The sequence below is a fragment of the Chrysochloris asiatica genome, unplaced genomic scaffold (genome assembly GCF_000296735.1).
Source record: "Chrysochloris asiatica unplaced genomic scaffold, ChrAsi1.0 scaffold00033, whole genome shotgun sequence".
Lineage (NCBI taxonomy): Eukaryota > Metazoa > Chordata > Mammalia > Afrosoricida > Chrysochloridae > Chrysochloris > Chrysochloris asiatica.
The window spans coordinates 24,965,282-24,986,626 of NW_006408551.1; the positions used below are offsets into that span (position 1 = coordinate 24,965,282).

At 33.9% G+C, this 21,345-nt stretch overlaps 1 protein-coding gene across 1 annotated transcript in view; it reads right to left on the reverse strand.

Moving 5' to 3' along the window:
- Nucleotides 1–21,345, reverse strand: part of ZFC3H1 (zinc finger, C3H1-type containing) — a 61,249-nt gene that overhangs the window by 26,402 nt on the left and 13,502 nt on the right. The window contains exons 3-20 of the mRNA XM_006859562.1: nt 19,857–19,921; nt 16,995–17,193; nt 15,846–16,069; nt 13,056–13,179; nt 11,397–11,494; nt 10,802–11,011; nt 10,278–10,442; nt 8,921–9,058; nt 7,683–7,804; nt 7,148–7,297; nt 4,985–5,159; nt 4,618–4,749; nt 3,470–4,015; nt 3,272–3,381; nt 2,436–2,567; nt 2,212–2,333; nt 1,090–1,191; nt 691–810 (exon numbers count right to left, since the gene is read on the reverse strand). Coding sequence (XP_006859624.1) covers nt 691–810; nt 1,090–1,191; nt 2,212–2,333; nt 2,436–2,567; nt 3,272–3,381; nt 3,470–4,015; nt 4,618–4,749; nt 4,985–5,159; nt 7,148–7,297; nt 7,683–7,804; nt 8,921–9,058; nt 10,278–10,442; nt 10,802–11,011; nt 11,397–11,494; nt 13,056–13,179; nt 15,846–16,069; nt 16,995–17,193; nt 19,857–19,921 — 2,934 coding nt within the window. The remainder of the gene's footprint in view (nt 1–690; nt 811–1,089; nt 1,192–2,211; nt 2,334–2,435; nt 2,568–3,271; nt 3,382–3,469; nt 4,016–4,617; nt 4,750–4,984; nt 5,160–7,147; nt 7,298–7,682; nt 7,805–8,920; nt 9,059–10,277; nt 10,443–10,801; nt 11,012–11,396; nt 11,495–13,055; nt 13,180–15,845; nt 16,070–16,994; nt 17,194–19,856; nt 19,922–21,345) is intronic.

Consider the following 21,345-nt stretch of genomic DNA (forward strand, 5'->3'; position numbering starts at 1 on the left):
AGTGGTTACGAGTCGGGCCGCCAACCGCAAGGTCAGCAGTTCAAAACTACCAGGGGTTCTGCAGGAGAAAGATGAGGCTTTCTGCTCCCGTAAACATTTACAGCCTCGGAAACCTTGTGCAGGGTCCCTATGAGTTGGAACCGACTCCATGGTTTTTAACAACAACAAGCATTCATCCATAGGCTACCTTGTTCATTCATTGTGTGATCTCGTCGTTGTTGTTGTTAAGTGCCATCAAGTTGTTTCCACCTCAGAAACCCTATATAGGCTTTCTGAGGGGTGCTGGTGAGTCTGAACCTCCAACCTTAAAGTTCAAACGACCCCGCGGTTGAATGCTTATCCTACAGTGCCACACTAAGAAACTAGACTCACTAATGAAATGAAACAGGCATTTGCCTTCTAAAATCACATAACCCAGGCAATGGTTCTCAGATGGAAGCCTCTTCCCACTGAGCTATGCTTGGAAATCCCTGGAGCAATTCCAGGTATTGTGCCTTGCATTTACTGGGCAGGAGCCACGAGTACAAAACGTAAGTCCTATACTATGGACTTATAGTGACTTAATCACCAGTGGTATCAATATGAAAACTAAGCTAGAAAATACACCAAAAAACTAGCAAAATTTTAGACAAAGATGGAACTCATTCCACATTTTAAAAATTCTGCATCTTAAATTATAAAACTTCTTACCATACTTAATTGGTCCAGTAGACTGTTCTTCATCACTACTGAAGCTATTCTCTGAAATAAGTTTTCTCCAAAACTTTGGCTTCCATTTTCTTTTATCTTTGTAGGTTGTAAATGGAGGTGCTTAAGTAGACGAAAGATGTTAGTTGGCAAAACTAACATTTTATAGTTTTGCTACTCAAAAACTACTTACATAAAGAAAGTTAAATTACTCTACAAGGAGGCTTCAAAAAGTTCATGCAAAAACTCCATTCTCTTTTAATTCAACTATTTCACAAACTTTTTAAATCCTTTCATATTAGAGATAATATACATGTTATATTGCGAACAGAATGCCAAAAGATGACTGTCATAAAGAAACCACAAGTTCCTTCTTAGAGCTATGTATACATATATACTTACTATGACCTTTACTTTCATTGATATTGCTAACAAGGAGAACTGCCATCTGGTCCATTGACATTCGATCTTTGTTGACCCCAAAAAGTTTCTCAACATATTTTTCTGTAATAAAAGCAGTATCATCTTCATAAACAGTACAAAAGACATAGATTACAAAGGCTAGGCTAATTAAACAGTTTGAAGTGAAAATTAGCTTAAGAATTAAAGTAAAGTATATGGTTATTAGTAAAAACACCAATGGCCTTCTAAAAGGCAAGGGTTACACTCTGTTAACTACTAGGAATAATCCTACCATGCTATGTAACCATTTTGGGCTGACAAAAAGCATCATCTAGCTGATATCAACTAAAACAGTAGAAGTTAAAGTCCCAAATTAGGAATGATTATGTAAATTCAACAATATCATAATCATTCTGGGGTGTGATAATACTGAGATTGTTGTTGTTAAGTGCTGTCGAGTGGGTTCTGACCCATAGCGACCATGTATAGGGTTTCCAAGGAGCAGCTGGTGAGCTTGAACTGCCGACCTTACAGTTCAAATGGCTTTGCAGTCTGGCACATTAACCCACAGCGACACACCATGACTCCAATTCTAAGATTAGTAAACATCAATTCCTTTACTTCTTAAAGGTTTGTAGCTTAAGGTTTAATATTTGACACACCAAGTCTAGAAAAAAACCCTTAATATTTGCCTACAATGTCAGATAGTAATCTATGCTTTCAACTGTTAAAATCCTTCATAAAACTTCTATAGAAATATGTTTATATTTTTCTCTAAATAAACTGAGTTATCTAAATTAGTTCTGTCCAAAGAACTTTCTGCAATGATGAAAACTACCTTAAATCTGTGCTGCACTACTGATAAAGATTAACCACACACTGAGTGCTTTAAATATGGCTTGTATGATTACGGAAGACAACTTCGAATTTTATTTCATTTCAATTAATTTAAACTTCAGTAGTGACTATAATACTGAACAGAAGTGATCTAGATAAACTGCCATGGGTGAACTGTACGGAATCATAGGTACTTAAAGATATATATAGTAATTGAACATAAAATTCTTGAACTGTACTCATTCACATTTTCATAAAGGAAAAGAACAAGAGGTCTTTAAAAACCTGCTGCAGCAGCAATTTCTTCATCAGTGCTTGTCTCTGAACAACCAATCAGAGATAGATTATATGACAGAATGTCCTGGAACAGCTGTTTCCTGCTAAGAGTATAGTCTTTCATATGCTGCCTAAAATAAAATGACAATGCAGATGAGACAATAATTTACATGTCAAAGGTAACTAATTAAGACTGCCTTCAAAATTAGAAAATGTTCACAAAAACTACTCACCACTGACAATCATCATCATTACATGTTCCTGTTAAATCAAAACGGCAGAAACACTGATCTGGTTCAATCATATTACTGTATGATACTGAGCTCAGGGGAAGTTTTGTCTTGGTTCGGTAATAAGGACTAAATCTAAAGAAAACATGTGAATAGATACATTACATTTCATAAACACAGCTCAGAAAACTAAGAACATTTCAATTATTCTGATAAAACTTCTACACTTAATACCAAAAGGAACTCTAGAAAACAGCCACATTGTCAAGGGGTAGGAACAAGATACTTATATATACTCAAATAATTAAATATTTGAAATAGAAATAAAATAAACTTTTAATATACCTCTTAGTCCCAGCAGTAGTAAAAATAAAAATCCCTACACGACTCTAAGTATTTTTCCTAAAATCACAGTAAAAAAATACATTCCAGTCTTTACCTTTCCACCAGTAACCAGAAATGGGAATTTGATAAGAACTGATAAGCCCCATTGTGATCTAAACCTCACTTCCTGATGGGGTTCAAATCTAATGACAGCAAGACACATAATTCTTATTTTCCACAAATGGGTAAGCCCATTTTTCCGTGACCATGGTTCAACTTTTTTATTTTTCATTATCATGAAATATCTAAGGCTGCATCATTAAGAACCAAGCTGTTGTTATTATTAAGTGCTGTTGAGTCAGTTCTGACTCATAGCCACCCTGAACAGATTTTCCAAGGTGCAGCTGGTGGGTTTGAACTGCCAACCTTGTGGTTTGCAGTCCAGTGCTGATCCTACAGTGCCACACCAGGAGTCCAAGAACCAAGTAGCAATCATGAAATTCAAGCTTTTATACCTGTAGGATTTAAAAACTAGAAGAGGGCTATGGTAGGGTCTGAAAGGACATGGCTTCACTTCTGTTGCTTTACTCTGTGCTGTAACAAAATCCACATCCACGGAAATCTCCTATAAAAGAAAAAAATACTTTATAGGATAAATAAGGAAATAAGGCTAAGGTGAATCTAGACTCTGTAGAGTATGAAATATTTAATACCTGGCCATGGAAAACCTTTTCTGTAATGCCTGTAGTAGTAGTTTTTAAAATTAGTTGTTTTAAGCTGTCAGTTTTTGAATATAATTTTTGCAATTCACCAATTTTTAGCCCTAGAAAAAGTTCTGGTTTTTCTAAAGTATTTTTAGTAGGTTTATTTATACATTCTTTGCTAGGTGTATCAGTGTGCTTAAGGTTAGGTTTAGTAAAAGAATTGGATTCTAAGAAGGATCTTCTTCGTTCTCTATTTGAACCAGACAAAATTTCATCATCAACATCATTTTCCTCAGTGTCCAGGGATAATTTATCTTGAGTCAGATCATGAAGTGAAGGTTGAGGTAAAGAAAATTCAGATTCCTCTTCCACAAGTGTAGCAATATTTTGTTGTTCCTTTGCTTTAAGGGCACGGGCTTCTTTTAGTTTCTGAATTTTCAAGGCATACTCATATTCTAGTTTTTGCAATCGTCTTTTCTCCATTGCAATTAATTCTGCTGAATGCTTTCTTGGGCTTGAAATTGGAGAATTATCCAGTCTCATCATTTTGTTTGGCTGGATGAGAAAAATAATGTAAGTATTTTAAATCACAGTAATTTTATAGACACTATCTAATAAAATATGTGCTATCTCTCAATGTGTAAGAAAGATGAGGCTTTCTGCTCCTGCCATGATTCAGACTTGAAAACTCTATACAGAGCCATTATGAGTCAAGAACCAACTCAATGGCACTTAACAACAACATCTGTACAATGAAAATTCCACTACTATAAAAATAAATCAAAAAGAGAATGAAACAGAGTTTAGCATAAGTTTCCAACAGTTTTGCTAGTTAATCTATAATCTACCCAAAAACTTAAAAAAGTTAAAACAAAACACATTTAAAAAAAAATTACTGTGACTAATTTAAAAACAAAGGTTTGATAGTCTCTTTGAATTTGCAAGAACTATGAGCTATTTCATACATCTCTTGCCCCAAGAAAATCAAAAATCAAACCCACTGCCATCGAGTTGATTCTGAGTCACAATGACCCTGCATAGGATTTCTGAGGCTGTCAATCTTTACAGAAGCAGACAGCCTCAACTCTCTTCCATGGAACAGCAAAAAGTATAAAAATTTGTTTTCCAAAAATCAAAGAGCTATACAAGCAACTTACTTCAAGGCGATCTTGTTCCAGTTTACGTTTTCCTATTTCTTTACTAGCTACTGCTTTTGCACGAGCAAGCTCTTCTCCATACTTTAGAGTCAAAGCTTTCTTAACTGTAACACGTTGCTGAACTTTGTGAATCTGAAAATATAAGGGCAAATGAAAACTTTAGGCAAGAAACTACTTTCTTCTTAAAACAGCAATCTCAAGATATTCAAATGAAAAAAAAATATGCCAAAATGTCTCAATGAAAAACAAAACACACATTAATCATATTTGGAAGGCTGTAAGTTTATGATTTTGGTTAGTATAAAACTGGACCCATAGATATTTAGTAAATATAAAACTATAATATTTTAATTTAAAAAAGTATTACTTGTTCCTGAAGCTTCTTTAAAAACAATCTGTTGACACTGAGAATTTTTTCAGTTGCTTGAAGCTGTTCTGTAAGTTTTGTAATCTTTGTTTCAGCATTTCGAACAGATTCTTTCTTCTTAGCTTCTTGCTGCACTAAATTTTTTAAAACAGATTCATCTTTCATCAAAAGAATCCTAATTAGGGAGGAAAGTTCTTATTGTTAGAAAAACTAGTGATTGGCATCATCATAGTAATACAAAAAGTCAATGTAGTCAGTAACCCAATGACATGCATTAATTACATGGTAATAGCAACAATGGACTCAAGCATAACAACAAATGTGAGGATGGTTCAGGACCCACAGTGTTTCATTCTGTTGTATATAGGGTCGCTATGAGTCAAACGTACTTGATGACACGTCAACAACAACAGTCAGTAACTCATTTAAAATACACATCTATGATATGCATGTGAGAATTATAACAAGAAGCCAACTTTTACTTGTATGTTATTTATCAGCCATAAAGACAATTTTAACTTAGTAATGTCTAACTCATTTTATCCAACGTAAAGCGAGAAGACTCACTTCTAAACAAGAATACACATATAAACACTAAATTTAAATATAAGAAGTAAAAATAGGACAAAAGGATAAATGTATGGATATAGTTTAGATCTCACTTCTAAACAAGAATACACATATAAACACTAAATTTAAATATAAGAAGTAAAAATAGGACAAAAGGATAAATGTATGGATATAGCATTGAAACTACCAAATACTATGGTTTTTATACTTAAAAACATACAACTATCATATTATCCAACAATTCCATTCCTTGATATAGATGAAAAAGACTCAAACAGATAACTTGAACACCAATGTTCATTGGAGTATTAATCACAATAAACAAAAAGTAGAAATAATCAGTGTCCATTAGCAAATGAGTGGATTAAAAAAATACGGTGCATATATATTCAAAAGATTAGCCATAAAAAGAAATGAAATTCTAAAATACATTCTACAACATGAATTAACCTTGAAAACATTATGCTAAGTAAAATTAGCCAGACACAAAAGGACAAATATTGTTATGATTTCACTTATATGAAAAACAAAAAATTTTAAAAAAAAGGGAAGAAATTTAAGTCTATTAAACATGTAATAGTAATTTTCAATGACAATTCTGATAAGTTACAGTCACTACAATATTTTATCTATGAAATAAATTTTTCAAATCTGCAACATCAGAACAAGTCTTTATAATCACTGCCTTATCAGCCTATCTTTTCTTTGTTTTGTTTTGTTTTTGCGTCTTGGTGTGGTGCTGCATGATAATGTGCTGGGCTGCAAGGCCAGTGGTTCAACCTCACCAGCCACTCCTCGGAAACCCTATACAGGGTTCGCTATGAGTCAGAACTGACTTAACAACAATCCTTGTTTTAGCCATTAATGCATTCAAATGAATTCTATCATTCAATATATGTTCATTCTGTGAGGCTTTACATGTATCCTCAAAATGCAGCTATACCTCAAAACATTTTTAAACCCTTTTTGAATAAGTTTTAGAAAACATTTAAGAAGTCAATTACCATGGTAGTCACACTTTATAACACAATAATACGACCATGTGTTTTCAACAGACTATTGTTGCTGTTGTTAGTGCCAGAGGGACTATGGATTTGACTCATAGGGACCTATGTAGGGTTTCTAAGAAGCAGTTGATAGGACTGAACCGCTGACCTTGCGGTTAGCAGTCCAGTGCTTATCCTACAGTGCCACATCAGCACTCCTTCACCATGCCAGGTAATGACTATTTCCAACATTTAAACTTACCTTAAAATAAACATTATGTTTCCATTGAAGGTATGCCAGAAGTTTTAAACAGCACTTCAAAAAAGGACTTTCATAAATGTCTTAACAATGGATATGCCACACATAAATCTGAAGGGGACAGCTCTCCTTTTTAAGGCACAATTTTTGCTTGGCATTTTATTTTAAAGCTCTATTATTTTATAGAAATGATAATTTAAAAACAATGTCAGACCTCTGTGATTTTACCAAGCGTAAATAAGAATTTATAATCTTTCAGCATGTTTAATAACATATAAAATAAAATTATATATCCCATTAATGTAGGAACAATTACACACATGAAAATATGTACTCAGAGAAGCTCACCTATGTTTTTTAAGTTTTGCTTCTGCATCTGTAACCTGCTTTGTAACCATTGCTATTCTGCCAATCCCATCAACTTCCACATCAGAATTTGCTGGGGATGATGAACTAGTCTTCAGCTGATCTGATTTAATCAAACGCTGTTTTTCACGACTAAAATGATCAATAAAGATGCATTACACCTCGCAATTGACATTTTTTTAAAATAAAAATTTACTGATTCCTAAAGTAAAAATATAAATATCAGCTAGTAATGAAAATGATGACCAATATGCATGATCCAAGGTAGCATCCAAAGTAGTTCTCTTTCTTTAAGTGTTTTTATCTTTACCTAAAACTGTTTATACTTCAATGTATTAATGCAGTCAAGACTGTAAACGATCATCTGGCTCCCTCTCCTGGGTGAATTATAAACATTCACTGTATCTAGAATAATAGTGCATCACTCAACTTCCCAGTACCTACACTTTATTTAAACTACACTAAGTTTTGAAAATAGCAAATACCTTTAAAGCTAATTACATAAAATGCCACTTACTTGGCAATCTCTTCTTTTAACAATCTATATTCAATTTTCTTTTCTTCAGGCAAAGCTTCAGGTGTTCGCATAGGATCATTTTCTTTTTCAGATTTTGGAGGTACTTTTGGTTTTGAAGCTTGCTAGAAAACAGTTGAAATCAACCAAATCAGCAGCTTTCTCTAACATCACACAAATTTATATTTTACACTACAAACAGTGCATGTTTACATTATTTCTAAATACAGGTAGTCTCCGACTTACAGTATATTTGAGTTACAACTAACCTACTGTCTTTTTTTTGTTTGCACATTTTATTGTAGTATGCACTATAGTATTGTTGTTAAGTGCTGTAGAGTCAGTTCCGACTCATAGAAACCCTGTAAATAGTTTCTGAGAAGTGGCTACTTAGTTTGGAACCGCTGATCTTACAATCCAGTGCTTATCCTATGGCACCACACCAAGACTCATATGTACTTCATACAATGTTAAAATATATCTGTAAGCTTATATGTAATGTTTTCAACACCCAAAGACAAATAAAGATTGGATTTACAGATACTTATAAAAACCAATATAATGAAACAAAACAAAACTAACAATGAAGTATTTGACTTACATCAGAATTGATTTACAATGTAGTTGCTAGAATTCAAAACATGTCATAAATTGGGGACTACCTATAACTGAATGTTTACCTTCATCATTACTTCAAAAAAATCAACTATACCATAAAATTGCATCCCATTAATGTAGGGATACTTCTATTTAAAAAAAAACAAAACAGAAATTAAGATCGGTTATTAGTCACCAAATGCCATAATCCACAAATGAGTTAAGACTTACATTTTAAAAAATATTGAACTAAATTATTATTAACAATTCACACAATAGGGATAGGGGAAAAAAAGTTTCATTGTACACATTTATAAAATTTGTTTTCAGGTAACATAATTCCAAAATAACAAATAAATTTCCTTAGCACAGAGGACAAATATCCACTCAATTTTGTATTTTGAAAAAGGGCCTAGCTAGCTATTGTATACAAGAGGAGCTTCAAATAGTTTGTTAAAAATTGGTTACCTTCTAATTCATTCTTTCATGAACTTTTTGAAGACCCATCATATAAGCCTAATAACACAAATATTTTCACAATTCATAAATTAAAAGCTCTGTTTATGGCCTAGTTTTATGGAAAAATAATCTTAAGACTTTAAACAGATTACGTTTCCTTTTTTATCTTTCACTACTACACTTACCTCAGCAGTCCGCCTTGCTTCTTTTATCATGGACTCTAATCCACCAAAAACACTATTTGTTGACTTGGAAGTCTCTGCATCAGATTCACTATCATCTGAATCATTTAATGTTACAACCACTGATTTATGTTTTGGGAGCTGCAAAGACAATATAGCTGTTATTTTCAATGACAGAAGTATTACTTTTCTTTCCTTGGCTCCACCACAATAATATCTTGGCCTTGGCTAAGTCACTTAACATCTTTGAACTGCAATGTGTAAAAATAATTATGCCCAAATAAACAGTCTATAATTCTTTCTAGATATATTACTAAATTGATTTTGTCCCATCCGAGTTGTTATTGTTGCTAAGTGGAAGTTTGTTCCAACTCACAGTGACCCTCTTAGAGGGTATTTCTGAGGAATGGCTAGAAGGTTTGAACAGCTGACCAAGCAGTTAGCAGTTCAATGCTTATCCTTCAGCACCACATCAAGACTCCTCTCACTTCAGTAATACTAATTACACGCTCCAAACAAAATATTCTTCCTCATTTAGTTTTATTTTCTCTAACGAATCATGATGTCAACTACAAGAAAATAAAAACATTACAATAATTATTCTACATTATTATTAGCAAGACCTTTTAATTTCTGTGGTAAAATATAAAAGGTGATGGTGGCTGTGTGTCACCGAGTTGATTCCAACTCATAGCAGCCTTGTATAAAGTTTCCAAGATCTCTTGCATAGCAAGAGGTAAATTTGGTAAATTTGAACTACTGACCTTGGTTAACAGCCCAACTCATAATCCACTATGCTACCAGGGCTCCTAATATAAAGGGCAAGTGGGCAAAATTGGTTTTCTTAACACAAGATAAAATTTCAATTTGGCTTTGCTCTATTTATTATACTGTTATTGTTAAATGCCATCGAGTTATTTCCGACTCATAACAACCCTGTATATGGTTTCCAAAGAGTGGCAGGTAAATATGAACCACTGACCTTATGGTTCAAATCGACTTTTTGGTCCAGTGCTTAATCCCACAGCATCACACCAGGACTCCCTTTATTATATTACTAGCCATTAAAAGTCAAGGTAGAAACTGTCATTTCAATTTCTTTAAACTCTGATAACATCATGTTTTTCCATTATAGTATACTTAACAGCATTATCTTCTCAAAAAAAAACCACACATTACCACCAAACTCCAAAAGTTTTCAAATGAATTAGGTTACTTACATTTAACCATAAATAAAATATTATATATAAACATTTGTAAGCATATATTGGGGGTAAAAAGTAACAGGATAGCAAAACTTCATATAAATTTCTCACAAACTATTTAAGTAAGAGTAGCATCAAATATTTTTGTTCTTTACCGAGATCACGGTTCGTGGAAGACGAGGTCCTCTATGAAACTTTGGATTCTGAATCCTAGGTTGAGATACTGTATTAATACTGACTATAGATAAATTACTTCTTGGCACAGGCAGTGAATTGTTCAGAACTGGAGGTGAAGGTGGGTCACTATTACTAGATGTTTCCTAAACAGGGAAAAGGCAGATTTAAAAAATTTTTTAAATAAAAAGTAATTTCTGTAATCTTTAAAAATCTTAGGCAAGCAAGTATTAAACTTAACTCTTTTTTCCATCTTTGCTGAAAAGTCCAATGTTGTTGTTAAGTGCCATCAAGTCAGTTCTGACTCATAGCGAACTTGTATAGGATTTCCGAGGAGCGGCTGGTGGGTTTGAACTGCCAACCTTGCGGTTAGCATGCCAGTGCTTATCCTACAGCGCCACACCAGGACTTCAAAAATCCCAATAAGATCCCAAATAAGCAGTGAAAACCCGGGCTTAGAACTAAGCTCCAAGGCACCATCTTGTGGTCCAAATGTGTAAATTACCTCTGGCTTAAAAGCTCTTTTATTTGCTAAAGATTTAAGTAGCTCTTCTCGAAGCAGCATTTCTTCCTCCTCTTCCTCATCTGCAAAAGGTGGTTTGGGAGGCTGTTCTGGATCTTCAGGTGGGAGAGGTGGTAAAGGTGGTGGAGGAGGTAGAGATTCAAGAGGAACACACAAGCCTTCCACGTAAGGCTGGCTCAAAGGTGGCATAGACTAGTTATTTTTCAAAAAGAAGAAATGAAAGTTAAAATTATAAATCTTATTAACTCTAAATACTTATCTCTAGAATAAAATCAAATTAGAAAAAGCATAATAGGAATTATCTTCTGTTTGGAAGATTTAAGGATCTGAGAAGCAAAAAAGAAGAAAAAAGGCAACATGCCAAGTTCTAAAAGTAAATCAACATAAAATTAGCTATGAAAATAACCAATTGTTTATTCTATAGATTTCATCGCCTTTATTTCTTGTTAGCAATTCTGATTTGTAAAGCTAATCCAAATGCTACTTTTTCATAACAAAGTAAAACAGACACTAATTTATTAGATACAGCAAAAGATAACAGAAGAATTCCATAGAAAACATATCAATTCAGACTTACAGAAACCTGAGGTGCTTGAGGCAAAGAAACAGAAGATGCTGAAGAAAAATACCCCAATGAACATTCAGAGAAGAATGGTGGTTGTACTGGTGAAGGAGCTGTTAAAAACACAACAAACTATAAGAACCTAATGGTAATACTGAAGTAGAAAAAATTAAAGGTATCATGTTTGAAGAAATATAAAAACACCTACATAGAGTGCACTTAAGAATTACCAAACTCTTAATAAAAATCTTTAACCTCTGAGACTACATATCTCTTTACAATGTAGAGAGCTTTGGGGGAATAAAAGCTTGCTTAAGTAGATAGCACAATTTTTTATATATAATGACAATTTATAAAGCAAGAAAGGCTACAAATATACTTTTTAAAGAACAAGAAAATCAAAAAACAATTCCCCAGGATTTCACCAGTGGCTTAAAAGAAGGAAAAGCGTGATAGATGAGTTTTACATGGAATAAAGAAAGTAAGGAAATGGCATTATATAAAGTAAAAAAAAACACAAGAACAAAAAGCACAACCCTCCTGTTGTTGTTAAGTGCTGTCAAGTCGATTCCAACTCATAGCAACCGTATAGGGTTTCCGAGGAGTGGCTGGGTGAGTTTGCAGCACCAAGCTTACAATTCAAATTGACCTTGCAGTCCAATGCTTATTCTACTGTGACACACCAGGACACCTACCCTCCTGTACCTCACCAATAATGTGTACTTTAAATTGTTTTTTTCACATTTTAAGAACTCTGAAACAGTTAACAATTGTTGTTGCATCTTAATGCCAACTGCATTCTGTTAACAGCCCAAGCTTCATATGCTTTAATTAGTGAGAGAACAGGTTTCTCACAGTCATTCCACCCTGATCATTAACAAAAGATGAGAGGATGTGTAACCTAATTTGAGGTACAGCTCTGATCACTTCTAACCAGCCTTTCCTGAGATGCCACTAGTATCACTTTCTATCTCCAAATTCCTACAATTTCATCACTGACATAAAATGCTTTCTTATTGTGTCCCATTCAACTGGTTCCAATTCAGTGACCCTGTAAAGGGTTTCCAAGAGCAACTGGTGGGTTTGAACTGCCAACCTTGTGATTATCCATCCAGTTGCACATCCTACAGCATCACATCAAGGCTTTAGCAGAAAATAAGAAGCCTAAAATAAAGACCATCTTTTTTGACTAAAGCACAAAGTATCTTTGATACAAAGAATCTTAAGCAATCACAGCTGTTTAATTATTTCAAGGTTTTGCTTTAAGACCATGTTCTCATCTTTTTTCAAAGTCTAAAAATACTTGGAAATACTTGAGATAGAATCCTTAAGTATTTATAGAACCAAATAATGTCTAGGCTGTACAGTAGGTCACCAAATCTTTTATTACACATTTCCTTTCTAAGATTTGGGCAACTAAATGGCCATTATCCATTTAGTATTTATGAATATGGGAGTGCAGTGGCTCCATATGATAAGCACTGGACTGGGAACCATACAGTCCATGGTTCAAGCCTGCCAGCCACTCTGTGGGAAAAAGATACGGCTTTCTGGTTCTGTGTAGATTCAAATCCTCAGAAGCCCTATATAAGGTCATGAGTCAGAACTGACTCGATGGCATTTAACAACAACAACAATGAAGAATACACAAATGGTTTACATTCTTACTCTTACCTGGAGAATTGGTTTCACTATCTGTATCCATAGCAACTTCTTCATAGTTATCATATTGATAAATGCCTCCTCCACTATCAGTAGGTTGCTTATCTAAGGACCACCTCAAGTCAGGATCTGAAGACTAAGTATACAACAAGATTTTTAGTTTCAAAGCACTTTTACCTTAGATTCTCCTCAGAAGAAATTAAAAAAAAAAAAATTGGTTATTATCTTCTAGGGAATACTATCAAAGATTACAGTGGTCTAGTTATGACATGCATATCACATATGATTTGAGAAATTCAGTTTACATGACAAGTACACTGGCTGACATTTTATAACAGCATTACCAGATTGATGAATTAATACAGTAAATATTATCTGTTGTTAAGTGTCTTTAAATCGGTTCTGACTCATAGCAACCCTGTATAGTTTCTGAGGAGCAAGTGGAGGGTTTGAATAGCCAAACTTGTGGTTTGTAGTCCAGTGCTGATCCTATACACCACAAGAAAATGTTATTCCTGTATAAAATGTTAACAAGCTCTTCAAATACTAGAAAACCTTGATATCAATGAGAAACTAAATAAATAACTGCAAGTTTTATTTTATCAAGGGGATAGTTAACAAAAAGAAAGCATATTTAGAATGCTTCAAAAAGAATCCAATAATATGTTCTAATTATGAATAAATTAATGATAATCAAATACTAGAAACTCTGAGTCAACATGCTTTCATGTGTGTTATTTTATAACAAACTAAAAACTAGTAAAACCTATCCAGATGGAAATAAAAGAATATACAAATAATACAGTAATATCAATAGAAAAAGCCTATGAAAGTGCTTGTTAAAAGTTCTAAAATTATTAAGTATGAGTACTTATAATACTCCTGCCTAATGAAATATAACTTTTGAATCTCTCAAATTAAACAGCTTTTACTCTTTAATATCTCCCTCTATCCTCAAAGCTCAAAGTATATTCTTAAGGCTCAAAATTCTGAAACTAGATACTGATAATAATACCAGATCAAAAGTAAATTATCAGTTTACTTTTTTATGCCAACCATAAGACAATTAAGGAGCTCTGGTAGCACAGTGGTTACGAATCGGGCTGCGAACCTCAAGGTCGGCAGTTCGAAACTCCCAGCCATTCCGCAGGAGAAAGATGAGGCTTTTTGCTCCCATAAAGATTTACAGCCTCGGAAACCCTATACAGGGTCACTATGAGTCAGAACCCAACTCTACAGCACTTAACAACAACATAAGACAATTACTTAAATCATTAGCAATGACTTAAATACAATGCTCAGTACTTGATAATACAAAGCTGCCACACACGACTACTACCACCCATATGAAGGGGCTTCAAAAGTTCATAAAAAAACTCCATTATCTTTTCATTCCACTTTCTCCTACATTTTTCAAAACCACCTCATGTATATACTACTACTATATGGTGATTTAAATAGCCCATTAAATCTGGCACTTACACTGCAGATTCTACATTACTAAGCAATCAAAACTAATGAAATTCTACTCTGTACATAGCTAACAGCTAATTTTAGAATACTTGTTATAATGGTGTGATCTTGTTGTTAAGTGCTGTCTAGTTGAACCGGGTTCCATCTCGTAACAAACCTGCATAGGGTTTCCAACGAGCAGCTCTTGAGTTTGAACTGCCGACCTTGTAGGTAACAGTCATTTTAAAAATAAATATTCATTATAACGTAGTAATTGTACTTACTTTTAAATAGAAAATTATGAAAAAGTAAAGTTTTCATTAAGCATAACTTTAATCTTCCTCCCATAACTGTAATTACAAAAGATTCATTCTCAATTATAAACTATATAAATTATATAATAAACTATATGAAACATAAGGACTTCTATTGGTACAATAGTTAAGTGCTTTGCTGCCAACCAAGAGGATGGTGGTCGGAACCCAGCCAGCAACTGGATGGGAAAAAGATCTGCTCCTATTAAGATTATAATCAGTCCTTGGGGTTATGAACAAGATCTGCTCCTGTCTCACAGGTGAAAGGTTAAATGGGAACAGGTGCATACGGTGCATTACTTTGTTGTTGTTCTTAAATGCCGTTGAGTCAGTTCCAACCCATAGTAATCCTCTGTAGGGGTTTCCAAGTAGCAGCTGGTGAGTCTGAACCACTGACGTTGCGATTCAAACCGACCTTGTGGTCAAGTGCTTATCCTGCAGTGCCATACAGACCTTTCTTTAGAAATGTAAAAGCTGCATGAGCAACAAGTTGAGGTGACCATGATGAATTTTTTGTGTGGAATTGGGGTTGGTTCAATTTTTTTTTTAAATGAAAACAAATTTACATTAACATTAAAGGCAAAAAGTTGTCTTGTAAGTAGGACATTCTTAAACCAGGGATTGTCTGTACAGCCTAGAAAATCTTTAGGGGTAGTTCTACTCTGTTACATGGTAGATAACACCAAACATAAAACAATTATAAATTTTCTTGGCAGAATCTATTTACTAAGACTATACTGTTAAGTGCCGTCAATTTGTTCCAACTCACAGAGACCTTTGGAACCAATGACCTTGCAGTCCAGCGCATTAACCCAAAGCACATCAGAACTCAAGTAAACTCTGACTTATTGTTAAATTCTGTCAAGATGGTTCAGACTCACAGTGACCCTGTATAGGGTTTTCAAGGAGTGGCAGGGGAGCTTGAACCAGCGACCTTGCAGCCTGATGATTATCCTACAGCACCACACAAGTAGCATCTTGATTCTATTTTTAACATACACTGCTACTTTGGATAAAATTATTTTGTATTCCTTACTTTACTTCTTGATCTCCTTTTTCCACCGACCAGTTTCATGAATCGATTGTACTGTTCTTCCTGATTTGAGAGATCTCTAATTTTTCTGATTTCTTCTTCTCTTTTTCTTCTCTCTTCTTCTTCAGCTTGTTTCCTCTGATCCTCTTCTTTCTGTCTTTCCTGCTCTTTTTGTTGCTGTAGTTTCTTCCATGCCTTTGTTTGCTGCTTTCGCAACGCCTGTTTAGCTTTAAGTGAAAAATGCAGAAACATAAGTATGTTACTATGGTAGAAATTTTTTTTAGGAAATAAAAAGAAAATAAGAGCTTTAACCGAGAAAAGCAGCAACAGCAGAGATGGTGGCATGGAGAAAACACAGTAGCTGCGGACTCTAAGCTCATGGATGAATAAGGCTGTGTGCCTATGGGCATGAGGCAGGTTTGCAAAATGTGCCCTTTGAAATGAATATGTATTTTTTGTTTTGTATGTGTACATCAAATAATTTTGCTTTGATCATCTGTGAAAATATAAGATCTAAATGGAGAGGCACCGGGAGGAAGTAGGACAACTGTTGTTGCAGGAAAGGGATTATAATCATTGAAATGAAACAAGGTGTATAGTATGTTGAATGTAAAGCTGATGCTCTTCTTTGTAAACGTTCGCTAAATTCACAACAAAAAGTCAAATAAAATATAATAAATGTGAAAGGCCATCCGGTAGCAGAAAGAAAAGTTCATTTGTCATTTCCTTATTCAAGACTTCTCTAAATGACAGAGAATATTAATGCCTCTCTCCTATGTGATTCAAAGTACTCTGTACCTATGCATCATATTTCATATTATTTGCTCTTTTGACTGTCTTTCCCACTAGAAACTGAACTTTGGAAGGTACACATTTTGACTTTTTTCATCTTTCATTTGCTTGGTTCATTTATTGCTTTGTTAACTCATTAAATAGCTCATATGATAGTAAAACAAAACAAAAAAAAAGAGCTTTAAAGATCATTTCCATTATCATAAGTCACACAATTGTTCAAAGTTCTGTTGATATAGGATTATCCTCCCATTTTTTGGTCCTAGAATACCCCAAACTGAAAATTTTCTGAATTAAAATCTAGAAACTATACTGATATACGAAATGAATGAAAGAATTTAACATTTTAGAAATGCTTACCTGTAGTGCTCACTTTTTTGGCTGAATGTGTTTTTGTACTGGTTTTAACTTTTTGCTGTACAGTTTTCATCTTAGTCAACTTTTCTTTGCTTTCTTTCATCACCTGCTGTTCTTTTTGTTGCCATTTTTTACTAGCTGACTGAAGAGCCAAAAGACGAAGCTGTAATTCAGACAGCTCCTCTTCATCTTCACCAAGTTTCTTTTAAAAAAAGTAAGTTACTAATTTAAGATTCCAATATTTGACATTACGTATTTTACTAAATAATAACCTTTTATATACCAGAATTTAAATTTAATTTTAAGGAAAGTGTTTAAATGATAAATACAAATAAAATAAGGAAACTAAATTACTTACCATAATATAACACTCTAATTTAGTTCTCATAAGAGTAACAAAAAATAAATCTGTGGGGGGTGTACGCATATGTAAGTGTGTAGGGAGAAAAGGAGCTCTGGTAGCGTAGTGGTTACGTATCGGGCTGCGAACCTTAAGGTCAGTGGTTCGAAACTACCAGCCGCTCCGCGGGAGAAAGATGAGGCTTTCTACTCCCGTAAGGATTTACACCCTCGGAAACCCTGTACAGGGTCGCTATGGGTCGGCTCCGACTCGAAGGCACTTAACAACAACAACAGGGAGAAAAGGGGGAGGTAGGAAAGGTCTTACAATTGATGGAATGTAAATTTGCAAGAAAAGGCAGTGAAGGGCTAGGCACTAACATTTAACTGGTCACTCCAAACTAGAAAGAGTAAAATCTGGTGGCAGCAAATGGAAGAACTCAAAAGAACCCAAGAAAGATAAAATATGAAGAATAAAGACTTCACAGACAACCTTAATGAAGTATTCTACTTATATCATAATATCACTATTACTATTCTATAACAGAATTACAAAACTATTGCTAATAAGAAATATTAGAAAGGTTAGAGGTAGGGTTGAATAGTTGCCTACTACATGTAGCTTCTTATTTATAGGGTTGCTATGAGTATAAACTCATAGCAATTAAAACTATGAGTCTAAACTCAACAGCAATGAAAAGACCAGGCTTACTGGTCAGAAAGAGACTGGAGAACTTGAAAGCATAGCCCTTTGAAACTCTTCAGGTCTCGAACTGAACTCACACTCGTGGTTCAATTTTCAGTCAAGCAGTAGATAGGCATATAGGGGAGCAACAACACAAATGAGGTATGCACGCTTTGGAATGGTCAGCCATTCAAGATTGAAAGGGCAGCATTTTTACCTACAACAAAATTCAGAAGGGTTGGGAAAGAAGGTGGAATGGAAACAAGAATCACAGGGAGGCAGTGGGAAAGTTTACGTTACATTGAGAGGACTGTAACCATTGATATGAAACTAAGTATATGATTTGTTCAATGTAAAATCTGTGATCTGCTCTATAAAACTTCACTCAATTCACAATAAAAAGTTAAAGAAACAGTGTATCCTACGTACTGGCTTCCCTTATTTTGAACTACTATAAATCGCTAATTCAACTACTAATACTTACTTTAGCACTTCAATATATCCAAACCAGGATACATTTAACCCTTCTACTACTGAGAAACATATGTAAAGAAGGAATTCTAAAATTATCATAATTCCCCTTTAATTCTAGGTCACTTAAACATTGCATATGCCATTGCTTGGTAATTAAGTTCTAGAGCTGTCATCAAATATGGTAGCAATGAGCTACACATGACAAATAAATTTAAAATAAAATAAAAAATTGAGCTCATACTAGCCACATTTCAAGTATTTAATAGCCAGTATCAGAAACCACAAACTTAGAAAGTTTCCGTCATCACAGGAAATGTTACTAGACAGTGCTAATCTAGTTTAGCAAAAATAAAGATAGGAACACTGTTGCATTAAGATTAAAAATCTTTGATTATATATTGCAATGTAATCAAATTACTTTTTTGATGAAAGCAAAATCCACTGACTGTTCCACAACTGTACGCTACTTGAAGCAGTGACTAGAATGGCAAGAAGAAAATTGAATTATGAGTCAGAGAAACTCATTCAAACTCTTTGCTCTGATATTCAATTCTGATGTAACTTTTAACAAGTTACTTAATCTAACCAAAAGAATCTTACCTTATTTGAAAAACATGATTGTCAATTTACTTCAAATAAGATATTCAAATAAATATACAAACACAAATATATACAAATATTGATTTCTATATCTATATACATTTGCATATACATCATTATATATTATTGAAATATCATCCCCAAATTCAAGACCACCTTTTTTTCTAAAGTTCCCAGGGATTTGAAACATTTTCAATTATACATAAAAACTCATGAAAATCTCAATAGGACAAAATACATTATTCCAGATACCTAATTTTAAAAAGGCTTGAGTTATTAAGCTACTGTGACATGTCAGATATAATTCTTGATCCTTCTGTACTTTATCCTATTAAGGACTCAAAATAACCCCAAGAACAGAGAAAAAGTAACAAGTAAAGACTAAACAGTCCAGTTAGCTAATAGGAGGAAGAACTAAAATTGGATAAAAGATCAACGTTTATCTAACTCGAAATCTTTAAGACACTGGCTAATCTCCCTAAAAATAAGAAAATAAAATCACAGAATAAAAATGAAAAGAACCAAAAAAAAAAAAAAAAAAAAATCATAAGATCATCTAGTACTTCAATTAAGCCCTTGAAGAATCCAGTGGAGAGACTCAAAGATATCTTTCCAGATTTTCTTATCTTCAAGGTTTATGTACAGTTAAGGATACAGTAATGAAAAAATGCGTTCAGAGCAAGAGACAGGATTTCCCTTTCAAAAGAATAATGTAATGCAATATAATCAGTCTTACCGATACCTAATCACACAAAGCTGTATCTTACCTTTTCAGACAAAATATCTGAAGTACTAATTCTTCTTGTTAAATTTTGTTCTTTATCTTGTAACCCTTTAAAATAAAACAGCATTATCATTAGAATTTTCTATAAAAGATGCCCATAACCAATTTTAATTAAAATAATGCTAGATATTATTTATTAATAATTATTTTAAAGAATCTTATTTAAAGAGTCCTGTTTTCAACCAAAAGGAAAGATATCTGTTGGAGGGAATGAAAATCTAACCAAATTTAACTTTGTATCACTCATTTCTACAACTTTGGAAGCAAAATAACTCCAAATATTAAACAATAAACTGAAACTTCACTTTGACAAAATGATCTCTGAACTAAGCATAATTATTTCAAAAAAGAATAATAGAATTTGTAGAATTAAAAGACAAGAAGCAAAATTTCATTAATAAATGTGATAATCTACAATGATAGAATAAGATGATTACCTTCATCTTCTTCTGAAGCTGAAATGAATTTAACATTTAGAGATTGTACCAGTGTGGTGCTGTAGGACAAGCAATGAATAGCAAGGTCAATTTGAACCCCAAAGTAGAGGTTCAAACTCACCAACCACTCCTTGGAAACCCTATGCAGAGTCACTATCGTCGGAACTGACTCGATGGCACTTAATAACAATTTCTAGGAAAGTACATAAGTAGTTTGTTGTTGTTAAGTACTGTGGAGTCGGTTCAGACTACCCTGCACAGGGTTTCCAAGGCTGTAAATCTTTATGGGAGCAGTAAGCCTCATCTCTCTCCCGTGTAACAGCTGGTAGTTTCAAACTGCCGACCTTAAGGTTAGCAGCTTGATTCACAACCACTACGCTACCAGAGCTCCTACATAAGTATTTTAAGTATCAACAAAATTAAGTCCATTCACACATGTGGTCACATTTTTCCAAAATTCTATTCTTGCATGCAGGTTTCAAAAACCCTACTTAATTACAACAACATTTTCTAGAAGGAATGATGGAGTAACGCTATAGGATAAGCACTGGACTGTTAACGGTAAACTGATAATTCAACCCACCACCAGCCACTCCTTGGAAACGCTAAACAGGGTCACTATGAGTTGGAATTTTGGAACTGCCTCGATGGCACATAACAATTTATAGAAAAGTAAAAAAGTAATTTTAAGTATCAATAAAATTACGTCCATTCGCACATGCGGCCACACTTTCCCAAAATTCTAGTCTTTTGCCCAGATTTCTGGTAAAGTAATTTACAAAACCTTACATTTATATATTATCTGAATCTGTAACAGCTTTTCAAATTAGACAATGAAGACAAAGAATGTATTACAACAGTGCTGAGATAGGTATTTTTGTAGTTTAAAACAGGTGAATAACTAAACAATCTTTTTTCAAGTATCATCTTGAATCATTGGCAAAGTTGGGATTCAAAGTTGGTCTAAATGGACACAGGATAGTTTGGGTGATAGGGAGGGGGCAATATACAAGTAGGGAGAGGGTAATGGAGGAA